General features: G+C 35.2%; 1 protein-coding gene across 2 annotated transcripts; it reads right to left on the reverse strand.

Moving 5' to 3' along the window:
- Window positions 1-1388: 1388 nt before the first annotated feature.
- LOC137387314 (aldo-keto reductase family 1 member A1-A-like) lies at window positions 1389-14203 on the reverse strand. Of its 2 annotated transcripts, none has more exons than XM_068073693.1 (9): window positions 14072-14203; window positions 11766-11921; window positions 10807-10923; window positions 7785-7874; window positions 7138-7254; window positions 5583-5689; window positions 4327-4501; window positions 2710-2807; window positions 1389-1712 (listed from the first exon to the last, which is right to left on the reverse strand). In XM_068073693.1, the coding sequence occupies exons 1-9, from the start codon at window positions 14141-14143 to the stop codon at window positions 1670-1672; spliced, it is 975 nt and encodes a 324-aa protein (XP_067929794.1). In that variant the 5' UTR covers window positions 14144-14203; the 3' UTR covers window positions 1389-1669. The 2 variants fall into 2 exon arrangements, 1 of the variants encoding a protein (XP_067929794.1); XR_010977890.1 differs by lacking the exon at window positions 1389-1712 and adding an exon at window positions 4031-4213 and having other exon boundaries at window positions 2729-2807.
- Between the last annotated feature and the right edge of the window lie 1355 nt (window positions 14204-15558).

A 15558-nucleotide genomic window follows, 5' to 3' on the forward strand; every position in this document is an offset into this window, starting at 1 on the left:
ATGTATCAAAGATTAGTGTATGCAAGAGTGTAACACTTGCAGTGCCAGAAAAGTTGAAACCAAATTTTAATTGTTGCATTTTAATTGGGTCTCATTAAAATATACATATGTAGTTGATCATATAATAGTGTATATTATATATATTCTTAGGTTAGATTCCTGACAATCACTTTCCGTGCTATCTTAACTAGAATTTATGAAGAACTTGGTTGTTTGGTTTGAGATACTTCCAGTACTGGAAAGAGCAAATGCTGCTAAATTTTGGAGATTGAATGAATACATAGTGCCCGAGGATTTCAACCTTTTGCTCATATACCTAATTTCACAATATTTAGTGAATATTAGGTGAATATACATCAAGCTCCATGTACTCGGTGATAAAATATTGTATGCCTTGAGTCTATGGTATCTGTTCTACGCGCGTATAACGCTCAGATAATCTTCTACCAGGTCCATCCGCATGATCCAAAAGCTAGACGACTCTTTGTCACCTTGGAAGGACTCAAGAAGATACAGGAAATAAAACCACAGCCAGGTTCCGTTCTCGCTGAGTATATCAATACCATCAACAACTGGTATCTAGAGGAGATTGTTAAATACTACTCCCCAGGCTACTCCGATGCTTTGTTAGAGAGGGTCAAGACGTACGCACCCGTCTCGTAGAACATTCTTATTTTATCAACTCTCCTAGATTTATATTATATTAAAATAACTATTTATCAAAAGGACTATATTATTATTATTTATTACTTTATTTATTACTGGTGGTTTCTGATTGATATGCTAGTCAATATATCTGTATATATGCAACAATTCAATTTATGTTTTGATTTGACGACGCCGAGCCTAATAGCTTGCTGGTTGTTTCATTTTAAAATCCTTGTTCTTTACAGACTGATTTTTATAGCTTGTGTAAACCAAGAGCAAAAATGAGAAGACAACTCCTAAATATGTTACAGCTTCATTTGGTAAAGTAAGTATGTTGGTATTTCAGGGTTGAAGTTCCAGAGTAATATATGTATATATAAATTTTAGTGTTTATCTGCCTGTCATTCGTCCCGTTTTTATGATAAAGTTTTAGATACGAAAAATCCGTCTCACAGAGGATTTGAGCTAGGAACCTCTGGGTCAGCACATCAGCAAACCAATCCGCTACATTGCCCTTGCCATATTATAGCATAATAAAGCACATAAATATGTCTCACTTGCAAAAATTCTGTTGGTCAGCTTGACGTTACGCGAAACTTCATTACGCGTGTCAAGCTGGCTTCCCGGCTATTATTATAATAATAAATTAGACTACTAGCTTACCAGGTAATTATTTTATTACCCATGCAATGCTGGGCATTCAACTAGTATACTGATAGTTTAGCCAGAAAGCATGAATATGCTAGCTTGTGATCCTGACTTTATACTGTACTAAATATGCATATTTACAGCCAAATGTCATGGAGCCACAAGCTATACAATTTTCATTGACTTAGTGTTAGTTATGGAATGTCTATAAATGTAGATATCTGTTAACATAATAATAGGTAAAAACAGAACATAGCTGTTTCAGTCTAGTCAATTAGTAAGTAAATGATAGTTATGCAGTTTCAAAGGTGCTGACTCTGAAGGCATGGAGTGTTGGCAGACACTCGGATGGCCAGACTTGAGTTACATCCAACTAATTTTTTAGTTCTGGCCATGGAAAGTATGGATGACTCATGCTAAAATCAAAAGATAACATGAATAACAACAAATGAATTTAAAACATTGTTAACCTTTACACAAGCAGCTAACTCAGTGGCACTATCACCATTAAACTGGAGTATTAACACATGGATAAATCTATATATTTTTACAGTTTGTGTATTCATCATTGTAATTGTCCAGCAATAGTTATTGATATCTTGGAAAAACGAGGCCATATCGCAGAAGATTTGAACTCGGACCCTTCGGTTCACCCATCAGACACCGTAACAACTCAGCCACATGAACTTGATCACTTCTCAGTGATATATGTCGCTATATGGGAGCAAATAGGCGGCGGCTTTGCGTACTACGCAGGGTGATTCCCTATCGTCACCGAGAGGGTAACTCTTATTAACGCACTTACTCAAATTATGCATTGGCAATGTGCCAGGCTAATAGCAAGTGGCAGGCAACTCTAATTACCTCTTATTGTTTATAAGCTGATTTCTAACACCCGCGCAATGCCGGGTAGCATAGCTAGTAGATAAATAAATCACAAAGGCTATTATAATAATGATGTTTGTATTACTGCAAAAAATTAAAAAAACTATTTAAAAAAATATATTTAACAATATTAAAAAAGTATTAAAATTATTCTGAATATTACTGTGATTCAAGCTTGTTTAGCTTTCTTATTCTTACAGTTTTCAATGAATTATGTTTTAGCTAAAATCTGCAAAGCCGTTTTTCATGAGTGAAAAGTTTTGTTTTTGTATTAGTGAACCATGGCTGAGCAAAAAACTCCAACCTTTTTAATTACCATAGAAAAACCAGCTCTGTGAATAAACCAACTTTGCTCATGTTTCAAAACTGAAACCAAGGCCTTTGAAGATGGCAGCTGTTAAAGTTTGCACTGATTTAGAGGAGACAACTACACATAGTCATATGCTAATAAAAGAAAAGCAACTTCAAAAAATCTTTGGAGTTTGTCATTGATTGTCTCTTAAAATCAGTTAATAGACAAACCCTTACTTTGGCTTTCCAACGAAATTAAAGGTGAATAGCCTTAGCTCCCGATTCAAGCCTTTGATCATCCCCATTTCCTCATCAGTCAGCTCGAAGTCAAAAATCTATAATTAGAAAAAGGAGGCAATTAGCCTGTCTAGGAGAATCCTTGCTAGGACAACATAAGCCAAAATTTACTGACAGTGGTGGGAAAGCTCTCCTAATCAAGTTGTTGCATTCTTAAATGCTTTTCTTTTATCAAATATGTTACATGAGAAAACTTAAGATGTCTTAAAGTAAGGATTGATGCCATATCTTAAATAGAGAAAAGTTAGAGTTGCAGTTATAGCAGAATAGCAGTTACATCTTGCGACTTACAAGTTGTTTGCAGGCACAAAGTTAGTAATTTGTAACTGAGAGATTTCTTTCTAATATATTTAATAAAATAAAAGCCATTTCTGTTCACAGCCATTAAAAAATGTGTGAGACAGTAATTGAACTTGGATATTCAGCTTCGAACACCGACACAATAACCAGACCTATATTCCCTTGAGCAGCTGGGCAGCTGAGCCACCCCAACATTTTAGTGACTGTTGGCGGCCAAGTACTAAGAATTGCAGTCTAAGCTCATTCACTCGGTTCCAAAAACTAATTTACTAGCAGCTAGCGTTCTATATTGTCTCCGTGATAATCACGCCAAATGAGTGATCTTGTGAGACTTTGTTAAGACTTAGAAATCTAACTTTATTGCTTATAGTGGGTGTGAAGAAAACCCCCAAACCTGCATTTTTGTTATCATATAAAACTTGTGCCAATGCAAACTTGCTTCAAAAAGCCCTTTTGTTGAGAGATGGAGAGTTTTTAGCTGTTTAGATGAACATTGACTACACTACAATGAATAAACAAAAGAACTGCATTTTTCTCCGGGTAAGCAGTAGGATATTTCTTGATGAAGTGGAGAGGCTCACTAATCTAGTATTGGTTTTGCCTGCCACTAATACAGGGAGTGAAAGATTCTTCTCTGCATTGAAGCCAATTGAAACATCGATGAGGAGCACTATGGGGCAGGCTCGTCTGAATAATCTTTTATTATTACACATATATAAAGATGTTGAAATAGATACAGAATCAGTTGCGAAAGTTTTCTGCCATGGACACATTGACAGAACAAGAGCTATTGCAATAAAAAAGTAATAGATCTTGTTCTGTCGATGTCCCTCACAGAAAACTGTAGTGTCATGAGTTTCATATCGTTCATTGAATAAAGAAAAAGTTTTGCCTACCATGAACCATAAGCAATATATTTATGTAGATTTTGATGCTTACAATTGATTGAATCTATGCATACTTTGAGGGTTGTTGATGCTTAAAAGGTCCAGAGCTTCGGAGTGCTGCCCTGAAACCCGTTGGGGGCTTACACCGTCCCCCAAACCGCCAAGTGTTCATAACTAGTCACCTCACATTTGCAGCCTCAACTTGCAACCAGAGAATACAGGCCTGACAATAACCACTGCACCATCAGCCTCCTTGCCTGTGTAAAGGCATAGTTATGCACTTGTTTATCTCTGGGCTGCCAGCATGATAGTCTTTAATAATGAACAAAGTTAAAAAAATTCAAGCCATAAATTATGTTTCGATATTCACCTCTAGGTTTTGCTTCATTCGACTGGGAGTGACACTCTTGGGTACAACAATAAGATCTCGCTGCACAAGGTTGCGAAGGAGAACTTGTGAAGGTGTTTTGCCATGTTTGTCCGCTATTTCTTTAAGCAGGGGCTCATCAAGTAAAGGTTCGACGATTGGACCAACGTTTACCTCCCTAGAAATGTAAAAACTTCAACAGGATTTCTATCAGCATAGGTTACGGTAAGAACAGTAAATCAGCTGTAGACAAGTGATTCAGAAAGCTAGTCTGCCTTTTTTTAACTTAGCAAACGGAAAACTAGAATCGCTAGAATCTTTGCCATAATAAGTGGTAAGAAGCCATAATTAAAAGTTGGAAAAAAGATTGCACCATATAAGATTCAAACTTGCAACTTTTGGCCTGGCAGATAAACATTGTAACAACTATGCCAATAAAGCACCTCATGACATTACAGAATAATTGTGTGTATTGTTATTACACCTGATGATCGCTTACGGGGCACTAGACTGCCAGAGTATTAGCTCTATAAAATGCAAAACAGTAAAACCAGAAGTATGGCATACAAGTCTATCGTTTACTGCGGTTAGACCCTTCATCAATGCAAAGCTTAAAAAGATCAATAAACACCAAAATTTTGACATATAGGATGAATCTGTCAACAGCTCACTGTTAAGAGCGCATGCACTGCTGGTACCCTCCATCAAGATGTTGAAATAGGACAACTTCCCAATTAGCAACATTCACGCAATGCTATATTAAATTATAGGAGTTTCTTAATTACTCTTTTATACATATATGGCTTACTTCTATTAGAATTTAACTATTAAAAACACGTATACTTAAAATATCTCTTTATCAATATTAATATGGTGAAGTAGGACAACTTCTCAAGAAAGCACAATCACACAATGATAGATCAAACTTGCAGATGAGGACAATGGCATCACCACTACTCTGTTTTACTTGTATGGTGTACCTCTATTAAAAGCCAATTGTTAAAACACATGAACGTTTAGTATCTCCCATCTAGACGTAGAAGTAGGACAACTTCTCCATTAGCAACATTCACACAATGCTTTATCAAATTAACATAGATAACCAGTATGCCATCATCACTACTTTTTTATTCATGCTGGGTGTAACTCTATTCAAAACCAACTTTTACAAACATATGCATTCATAGTATCTCTCATCCCGATGGTGAAAAGGACAACTTCTCTCGTAGGCAAAAACCTAATTACTAAACTCTACTCACTCAGGTTTTCCAGGAGAACCAATTGGTGCGTATGCAGTTACCACGATTCCTCTGGTTTGGCAGAACTCGACCAAGTCATACTGAGGCAACCATGCGTGAAGCTCAATCTACAACAGGTCAGACTTGATTGGTGTGATATATAGCAAATAGAGCTCAATTCTGCCCACTTATGCTAAAACATGGAAAGCATAATAATCCTTTTTGTAGTTCTGTACATACAAACTATCTAGTTGAAGTGAAATTGTATCATTACTGAACTCTAACATAAAAATGATATAATATAGCAAACAACAATTGTGTCACCGAATATTGTTCATTTTATAACGGGAACAAACCGTGGTAGCAATCAATAATTCAATCATGGCAAAGCGGCAAGTATAAACATTGTTGACCATAAAAATACACATTGAAATAGTTGTTTATTGTGCTTTGGCTTACAGTACTTGTAGAGTTCGCATTTTGTTTGGTCAGTGCACATATTTTCCATACTATCTGAAAAAATTAAACCATCCAAAAGTTGGGTTAGGGCATAATAGGAAGTATAACCAGGACCAGATATTCTTAAAGTCAGCTGGAAACCAGCATTGAACATAAATTTACAATTTTGTTTCTGGTGAATCCTTTTACACTAAATAGTTCATAAAGACAGGGGCGAGCTATCTTGGCACGCAAAATTATTTTCTTTCAATCAAACCCATAAACATTATCAGTTTTAAATTTGTCTTTGACAATAAATGCCGAGTCAAGGCCAACAAAATGAATGATGAAATGAAATAGATTAATCTTTATTTAAAAGGATGGCTTACATAAAATAAGCCTCAACTCTAAAATCATGTAGCTATACGAGAGGGTTAGTCACCTCCCTGACAGGCATTCGAGTTTGTTAATCAATAATGTGTAAGCCTTCAAAAAGACAGAGGTCAAAGTTCGTCAAGTTAGAAGTACTAACTATTTCTAAACAAGTTATGATTTTTACTAAAACCTACTTTTCTGTAATTCATGAGGCATAAAATGAGCAATGAACATCTGTTTGTTGGAAACCAGCATCTTTTATAAGATCTATATAAACTATATCTATCTGTATATATATTTCTCAAAGTATGTCTGTATGTCTGTATATTTGTCTGCATTCCGGCTATAGCTATTATTAGAACAGCCGAGCTGGACAATGCTGACATAACATCATGGAGTACAGTCATTAGAAGCCTAGCCTTATTAACTAGCTTAATGGAATTTTCCATTGGTAATGTGCCAGGCTAATAGCTTGAAAGTTACAGTTGTTTGACAAAGTTTTAAAACCTTTACAGCTGTATTTATTTTTCTCTCAATTTATTTCAACTACCCAAAACGCTTCTCTCATGATATGTAGTTTGAAAGTAAGAATGGGAAAGGTTGTTATATCTTAAATACAAATCAATTTTCTGTCCAAAGACTTTTTTATTACCCGGGCGACGTCGAGTGGTACAGCTATTATAGTTATATAGCTGAACACCGGGCATTCATCTATATATAAACTATATATAGCGAGTCTCTTATAATAGCTATATAGGCAAACCTGTAGATTTGCTGGCTTTATTCTCGCCTCAGTGTAAAACCTTTCAAGCTGTTCTTTATTAAAGTTTGAGACTCCGATAGCTTTTACAAGGCCATCATCCACGAGCTTTTCCATTTCCTGTTGAGTAGACATATTTTGTTTTCATTTTGAGCCAAATGAGGAAACATTTCCAGAAATGATCAACATCATATATTTAATCTATTTCATTATATCTACAGATAATAATAATATAATATATTATAGTATAGCTGTAATATATATTCTAGATAAGCCTTGATTGCAAACACTTACAAACTTGGCTTGAAAGGTTTGCTTGAAGTTTGTGTGAGACAAAAACAGTAACATTTTCACAGTGGTAAATCCTTAAATACAATGCAGATTATTTAATTGATGATATCTTGTTTATTATATTAAAGCGATTGTTAATTAATTAGTTAATTAATTACCTTTGGAATAGATTTTTAGTAATCCAGAAATGTACTTTATAGTTATTTAGGATTAATTTGAATCCTTTTAGGGGTTGGAAATGCATTTCAAGGCCCAAAATTGGTTCTATGAAATATGAGGGGAACCAGATACAGTTTTGAGCTGGAATTGAAGCAAGTTCATGAGAAAAGGCTATACTACATAAGTGGATGGTAACTTACCCTCCAAGTTCTTAGTGGATCAATAAATGTTGTCTTTATTGTACCATCACTGTATGTCGGCATATTATATCCTTGCTTCAAATCCTCATTCTGTAGAAAACAAAAGCAGTTTTGGACCTGATAACAACTTGTTATTCATGTGTATGTGACACTACAGTAGTCGCTTCTATACCCTACAGGATGAAAATATTCATTGGTTATAAAAATTCGCGATTTCGCGAACAGTCAATTCTGCGAATTATTAAATTCCGTGATAATTAGTTCTATTTTTAATCCCAAGGGAGAATAACTACTGCATCAAATTAAAAACTAGCCGCTAGGCTAGTTTTTAATATAAATACTAAACGTAGTTGAGTTCCCAAAACATTTTTAAAATCATTGCCTGGGCTTTGAGCTAACACCATTGCCAATGCATCACATTTCTTTGCAAAATTATTCAAGGTTGTCACAAAATATGCAGAATGGCGTCATCGCAAAAATAGCCGCTAGGCAGAAGTACTAAACGTAGCTGAGTTCCAAAACTTCTGTAAAATCATCGCCGGGCTTCGAGTTTTATTGCCATTGCATCAAAATTTACAAAATTATTCAAGGTTTTCACAAGTTATTCGGCATGGGTTCTTCATCGCAAAAAAACTCTCCTAGTCTTTTTACAATGAAATCAACTCCATCAATCTCTAATACCGAAGTTGGGGACGATCATGATTCTGATCTGGACATTATGGTATGTATTTGATTTGCAGTGCAGATACGTTTTTCCATAATTAACTGCATTAGTTAATTCTTTTGTTTAAAAACGGATCGTTTTCATTAAATACTTCAGCTATTGTTTTTGTACTTCCTTTACACGTGTTAATATTTTTTCTTTTTTGTGTTTACTGCAGATTGAGAATGAAACAACCTACTCTGGTTATGAAAACTAGAGGCAAGTAGCAATATTCATCAAGGCAGGAATATTGACAGAGAAGCAATCAGTCAATCTAGACCCCTTCATCGACAACAACTCCTTGATACTGCTGCAGCAAACATGATTAAATTATATATTTTATTTCATGTATAGATGTATTATAATTTAGTGCAAATTTGAGTGTACAAATAAATTATTTCAAATACAAATAGAATTTTACAAACGATGAATGGAGTAAATATAAACAGTTTAGTCCATATGGCAGTTGTTTAGCAATAAAATTAAACTGGTACTCTTGATAAGTGAATACTAGTGTGTAATGGTGCTCTCTGACTAGTTATTTTGGTAATAGCAGCTCTATATCGCTGTCACTGTCTTGTGTAGATGTTAAAGGCGATTCTCTCGCTACTACATGGCTGGAAAGGAAGTTATCATCAGAACTCACCTCATGGCTTACTATTGCAAAGTTCTGCTGGTTGGCCAAAAATTTGTGCTCCTAAAGGCGCTTTTGTTCCTTTTTTAAAACAGATATATTCTTCTCGTTAGCAGCTACAGTCACTTCTACCTCAATTTCAAGACCTCCCTGAATGATTGGTGACCTTCTAAAAATGACATCTATCACCCTTGCAGTCATTATGCCTCCATGTATGATGAAAAATTTCTCTCTCCCACTATAACAAATAACGAAGCGGTAGGGATGGAAAAAATAAAGATTGCTTTTGACCGAAAAACTAAAGGAAAATTAAACTAATTTAGTAAATGGTTTTGAAAAAACTTATTACTTACCACAAAGTGTTGGTTCATCAAAAGCCTCTAAATTTATGAATATTCGGGAAAACCTCTGAACGCAGCAAAAAATTTACAGCTTAGCACGATCGAACCGTAATTGTACGCTAAATAGAAACCGAAACACGCAATGTGTGCATGCGTAGGGTTAACTCTATTGCTAGACGCATAGAGTTAACTCTTCATAGAGAGTGGCAGTTTTTAGCCGCGAATAAATTAATCCGCGAATATGCATGAAATGGCAATTTTCTCGAAATTTTACTCTGCGAATAAATTCATCCTGTAGGGTAACATAAACCTTTTTTACATAAATTTACAGAGAATGTATGTAAATGTACATTTGCTGAAAATGTACAGCTAAATGTATGCAAATTGGTAATTTACATGTATTTTGCTGTTCATATAACATAAAATCCTTATAAAGTAAACATTCTCGGAATGGATTATTTACGTTTTAGGAGCATGTATTGTATTATTATCAATCAATCAATCTATGTCTTATGCTAATTCTCCATTCTTAGACTATCCGTTAGTTTTTCGTTTACTGCATCCACCAATCTGTTGCTTAGCTTATTAGGTATTTCATCTATCTATGTCTCTCAGTCTAAGCTAGTTTACTTGTGGTGACTTCACGTATAAAGTGCTCAACTTAACAAGGTGCTGAGATAAAACAAGGTATAGAGTGACTAAAATTTATTGTACTACAAAATTGTTTCGCATGGTTTACATTAAAATTAAAAGCACAGCTTTAGATTTGAGCTAACCACTCATTAGGTGCTGAAACCATCTGAGGTGGTAAGATGGTTTTAGCACCTGTTGAGTATGGTTTGCTCAGATTTAAAGCTGTGCTTCTAATTTTAATGTAAACCATATGAAACAATGTTGTAGTACAATAAATTTTAGCCACTCTATAACTTGTTTTATGTCTCTATGTTTATATTTTAGTCTAATGACCAGTTCTCTTTTTTACCTATTTTTAGTTTACCAGCTTATCTTTCACCGCACCCTCAATCATCTTGTATCTCTCACTCACTAACACTGTAACAATATCTTAAACTACATTTTGTTCATTCTATTCAAGAATAACAAACGAGTTCTCCTACTTTCTTCGCTTCACTTGCCAAGATTCCAACAAGAATCAATCAATTCAACTACTTGTGAGGTTTACTTTACGTCACGAAATTGTTACCTAGGTGATAATACTCTAAATTTGCCAGCTCAACTAAGATTAATGAGTAGATGTTGTACAGCCACAATCTTTAGCATATTTATTACCACCAACCGGGTAGAACTTCACTTAAATTGTTATATTTCTATTCTTCAATTACTAACCGAGAATGACACAGGAAAATGAATGAGGTAGAGGTCAATGTAGCTTGTTCTCAGCCTCTTCAAACTTTTCTCAGTTTCTCTGCGAACATCCTCAGGAGCCATGGCCATAAAGATGAGCTACAGCATCCAAACTCAAACACAATATTATTTGTACAATATCTTTAGTATGACTAGCTCTTTCAGCTTGCCACTAAAATGTTTTACTTTTTTATCAAAGCTGATGGTGCTCTGCTCTAAGAAAAGGCGCTGAGGAATTATTTAGTTTTTGATGATTTTTTTTACACAAATAAAAACAGCTTCAGCAATAACAATAACAACACCGCCGATTTCTTTGAAAAGTGCAGCAAACAACTTTTTTGCTAGATTCTCCTTTCCCCAAAATCATCTAATTGTCTTTCAGAGCCTGAAAAATTGTACTTCGATAGAAATCATGAAAAAAGGTTAACACGACGGTAAACAATAAATTTATATAGTTTATGATATTTGTTGAAGCTATGCTTGGAGAGTTGTGACATTTAGCAACTATCAAACTCGGAGAATAAAAAACAACAGTTTTCGGTTTTTCACGCATTACATAACGATGCGACCTGCAGGTCTTTAATGGACTAAATAATAAAAGAAAGCAATTTTGGCTAAATTCAATTATATTATTATTATTATAAACTATCAAAAATTATTATCACTAAATCTATTAAGTCTAATAGCCCATATAATACATTAATCTTTAATTATTTAAAACAATGTTTCTAATACGATGCTCTATAACTGCTGACTAACAGTGATGATTTTAGACACCTTTCAGATTGAGAGACAATTAGTAAATTTTAAACAAGAAAAAGCCAAGGCTACTAGCTAGTGATTGTATATAATTGAAACGATACATGTACATGACCAGATAAATTAGACCTTTGTTAGTTACGAACATCAAACTATTTGGAATATAAGCGTGGACATTATACCTTTGTAGTTATAAAAATTTCCTCTCTCGTTATTTTACCATCTTTGATTTGCTGCTCCAGTACTTCTCCTAACTGGTCTTCATTTTGATAGAATTGAGCTGAATCTATATGTCTGTATCCAATATCAATTGCTGCCTTCATCGCTTCTCCATTGGACTGCAAAAAAGTGTGCTTTTTAGCTGTTACGCTTCAACCAACTATTCGATGTCTTCCACATCACTGTTTGGTTGTGATCACTTTGGAGTGTTATAGTTAGCTTTAGAGTAGCTTAAAAAACTTTCATACATTTTATCAGAAAGTATCGGTATTTTTGTATCATTTGCGATCGTTTTTTTATGTTTGCTATCGGATAGCCAAAATGCTTCAAGATTAAGATCGACAGAACTTGATCGATTAAAATCAGATTAAAGCGAATGTATGACTATGACGTTTATAGTTGCACTTCAGCAAAGAAACTGACAGAATAGAGACGAGTAACGCTGCAACTTGATCACAATATCAATAACGAGAGAAACAGGCAGTCGCCCAACTGGTAACGTTATTTCAGCATGTAAGTTTCTTCTGAGCGTTTTGATCCAAATTGAGTTCCGTCGATTTAATTTTGAAACATCCTCGCGGTCAGATAGCAAATGAAAAAATGATTGCAAATGATAAAAAACTGATAGTTTTTGACAAAGTCTACTAAAATTATGTGAAAGTTCATCTTTAATGGTATTATAGTATAGTGTCTATCATAATGAGCTCAACCAACAGGCAACAGTGAAAACAGTAAATTCAGAAAGTTGACCTATAAAGTTGACCTATATTACATACGCATTTATCAAAATACTGCAGCCTTGCACAACATGCATTGCTAATCTTTTTCTTGTTAATGAAATGATCAAAAGACAAAGCCTTTTTGTACATAGAAATGAAAACATAACAATATTGTCTTTTAGAAAGAATACCGTACAGAAAATTTTATTGAGTAGTTATAAACCTTATCAAAGTAATAAAGCACAATTATAGTGCAGCAAGCTTTAGTTAAAACAGCTGTCGTTGCAGCGTTGGTGGCTTTTCAAAATATCTGTTGTGGGGGAGCGTCATTCAATATCTATCAATATATATAAAAATCCCAGCGTTGGTCATTTGTTTGTTGGTCTGTTGTGTGTCGAGTTATAGCGATAAATTTTTAAAAAGAAACATAGACTTCACACAGGATTTGAACTCAGAACCTAAGGTCTGCAGACAGGCATGTTACACTAGTAGGCCACACTGTCACATTGTTATACAATGAACTAGTATATCATACTCATTACACCTGCATATCTCTAATGATGATTGGTTAAAATACTCAGGCTTCAGCTAGCACAGCTAAAGAGCATGATGCAATATTTTTAATACCGCTCCCCTAAGTTATAATAACAAATTTTAAGAGCTTACATAAGAGCTTCATTTGGTAAAGAAACTTAACCAATTAAATATAAATTTTCCATGCCAAAACCTTTTTTATTACCGGCACAATGCTGGGCATTCAGTAGTTTTTACTATAATGAAAAGCGGGTCTGTTCAACCATTTGTAAAAAGAAACACTTGAAAAAATATATATATTGCTCTCAACAGAGATTGAACTAACAACTTTTGGCTTAGTATGCAAATACTCTACCGCCGGCGCCGATAACCTAAGAATTGCTGTGCAGCCGGTTATTACACCTGAAGATCTTTCACAGTGTACGAGACTGTTGAGGGTACTAGTATACTATAGTAAAAGCTGTGTCACTCCTTTTTAAAGCCATGGTTAGATGTTAGGAAAAAGATTACACTGTACTGGATTTGAACTCTCAACATTCAGCTAACCAGACAAACACTGTAATACTTGCACCAGTCAATGCCTTCCCATGCTTCAGAATACTAATCGAACATGTAATTAGTACTCCTGCCGACTTCTCACAGCACACCAAACTGCTAGGGTACTAGTTTGTGATGAGTATTCTAGTTACTTATCGCCATCTTGTGTGAGAACTTTGAGAAAGTTTGACAGCGAGAGTCTTTAAAACTTTCTGCTTTGATCAACCGATCTACTGCAGCACCTCTACCAGAACTCTCTTCAGCACCAAAAAATGGTGGAGCGACAAATTGCAGCTACCTGTCTGATCTAAAGCTATCATGCAAATCAGAACATAAACAAACCTACATTTATATGTGTACATATACAGCGTAGGTATTTAAAACTAATTGAGATGTTCTGTAAAGGTACAACGCTAGAACATGCTGCTGTAGCATTTTAAATACAAAATAAGCAAAGATGGCAATTCTACAAAACTCACTAGCCAGGTCCCAAGTCCAACTGTAGGCATACGCTGCCCTGTAGAAAGTCGAATGCTGCCGGTTGCTGCCATCTCTGAAGAAGCTGCTGTATAGATGTTTGCTAGTTGTGGAGCGGTGAGCGAGTGAGCTCTACCTACTCAACGCAAATCCAAAGAAGAAAATAGTTGAAGCGTGACAGAAATAGATAATAGTTTGGCCTCCCAAGATGAATTGAATGCTCTGAAATTCAATACCGCGTAAAACATAGAGCAATTAGGTCAATGGACACTCTTTGATTTATTATAATCCTTGAAGGTGACCGCACTAGCATCTTTAAATGTGGCCACATTATGATTCTTAAAGGTGGCGGCCACATTATAATCTTCAAGGGTGGCCACATTATTGCTAACCTGAAAATGCTATAATTATAATGCTAAGGCTGATTGGGAGAAGTTGCAGAAGAAACCAAAGTAGAGAAGTTTGCAATCAGCTGGCTAGGTGCAACAAGATCTTGTGTGTGATTGGACCACAGATTACTAGCGAATATAGTATTTACATGTACTTTATTTTTTAGGCACGATCAACTAGATAGTCATCTAGAATGTACACATAATTCATGTGACCTTGAAATAAGAAGTAGCAGAAGTGATGTGCATTTTCATGGTTTAGTTCCAACCTGTCTGGCCTTCCTTGCAAATTTTTCGGCAGTTAAGATTTAATCTGGCACCCAGGGGTGGTCAGAGTTGAAAAGTGAGACGCATGCAGATATGACTTATGAGTGAGTTGTGTGCAACTTTGTGACAGAAAATTACAAATAAGTTTTCCAATAACTTGGCATGGCTTAATAGTCTTTAGCTTTCAACGTGAGAAGGCATGCTTTTGAGCTCTCTCACAATTGTACAATTTGATCTTATAATTGCCCATACCAGTATGGCAGATAGAATTATTGTGCGCGACCAGGGGGTATGCCCAAGTCTATGTAAAGTGCTAGGCAATTTTTTAATCAGACAAGGAGATCCAGATACTCTGAAGGATCTGCAGAGCTTCTTCTACCAGACAGAGGCAGTGCAATCTATATGAGCTTCCCTTAAAATTGGTAAGTCTTATAAGAATGTCTAAAACTAGGAGTAGAACTCAACCAATGAAGGATGAAGATATGGCCTCTATCCATGAAAAGCTGGACAAAATATTAGACTGAATGGAGATATTTGACAAGCGCTTAGGCAAACTTGAAAATGGACTTCATACAGTAACCCAAAAGCAATCAGATTTTGAGAAAGCATTGGAGTTCATTGATGACAAACTGAAGGACCACATCAAATCTACTGCAACAAAAAACAATGATAATGAAACAGAAACTGTAACCAAACTGGAACACCAGAAAAGAGCCAAAACCGTGATAGTATATGGCATACCACATATACCGAATGAAAATATCATGGCAGCTCTGGATACCATTGGCCAAAAGATCTTGCATGCTATTGTACCAACCAATATTGGTAATGTC

Source organism: Watersipora subatra, chromosome 2 (genome assembly GCF_963576615.1).
Source record: "Watersipora subatra chromosome 2, tzWatSuba1.1, whole genome shotgun sequence".
NCBI classification, from domain to species: Eukaryota; Metazoa; Bryozoa; class Gymnolaemata; order Cheilostomatida; family Watersiporidae; genus Watersipora; species Watersipora subatra.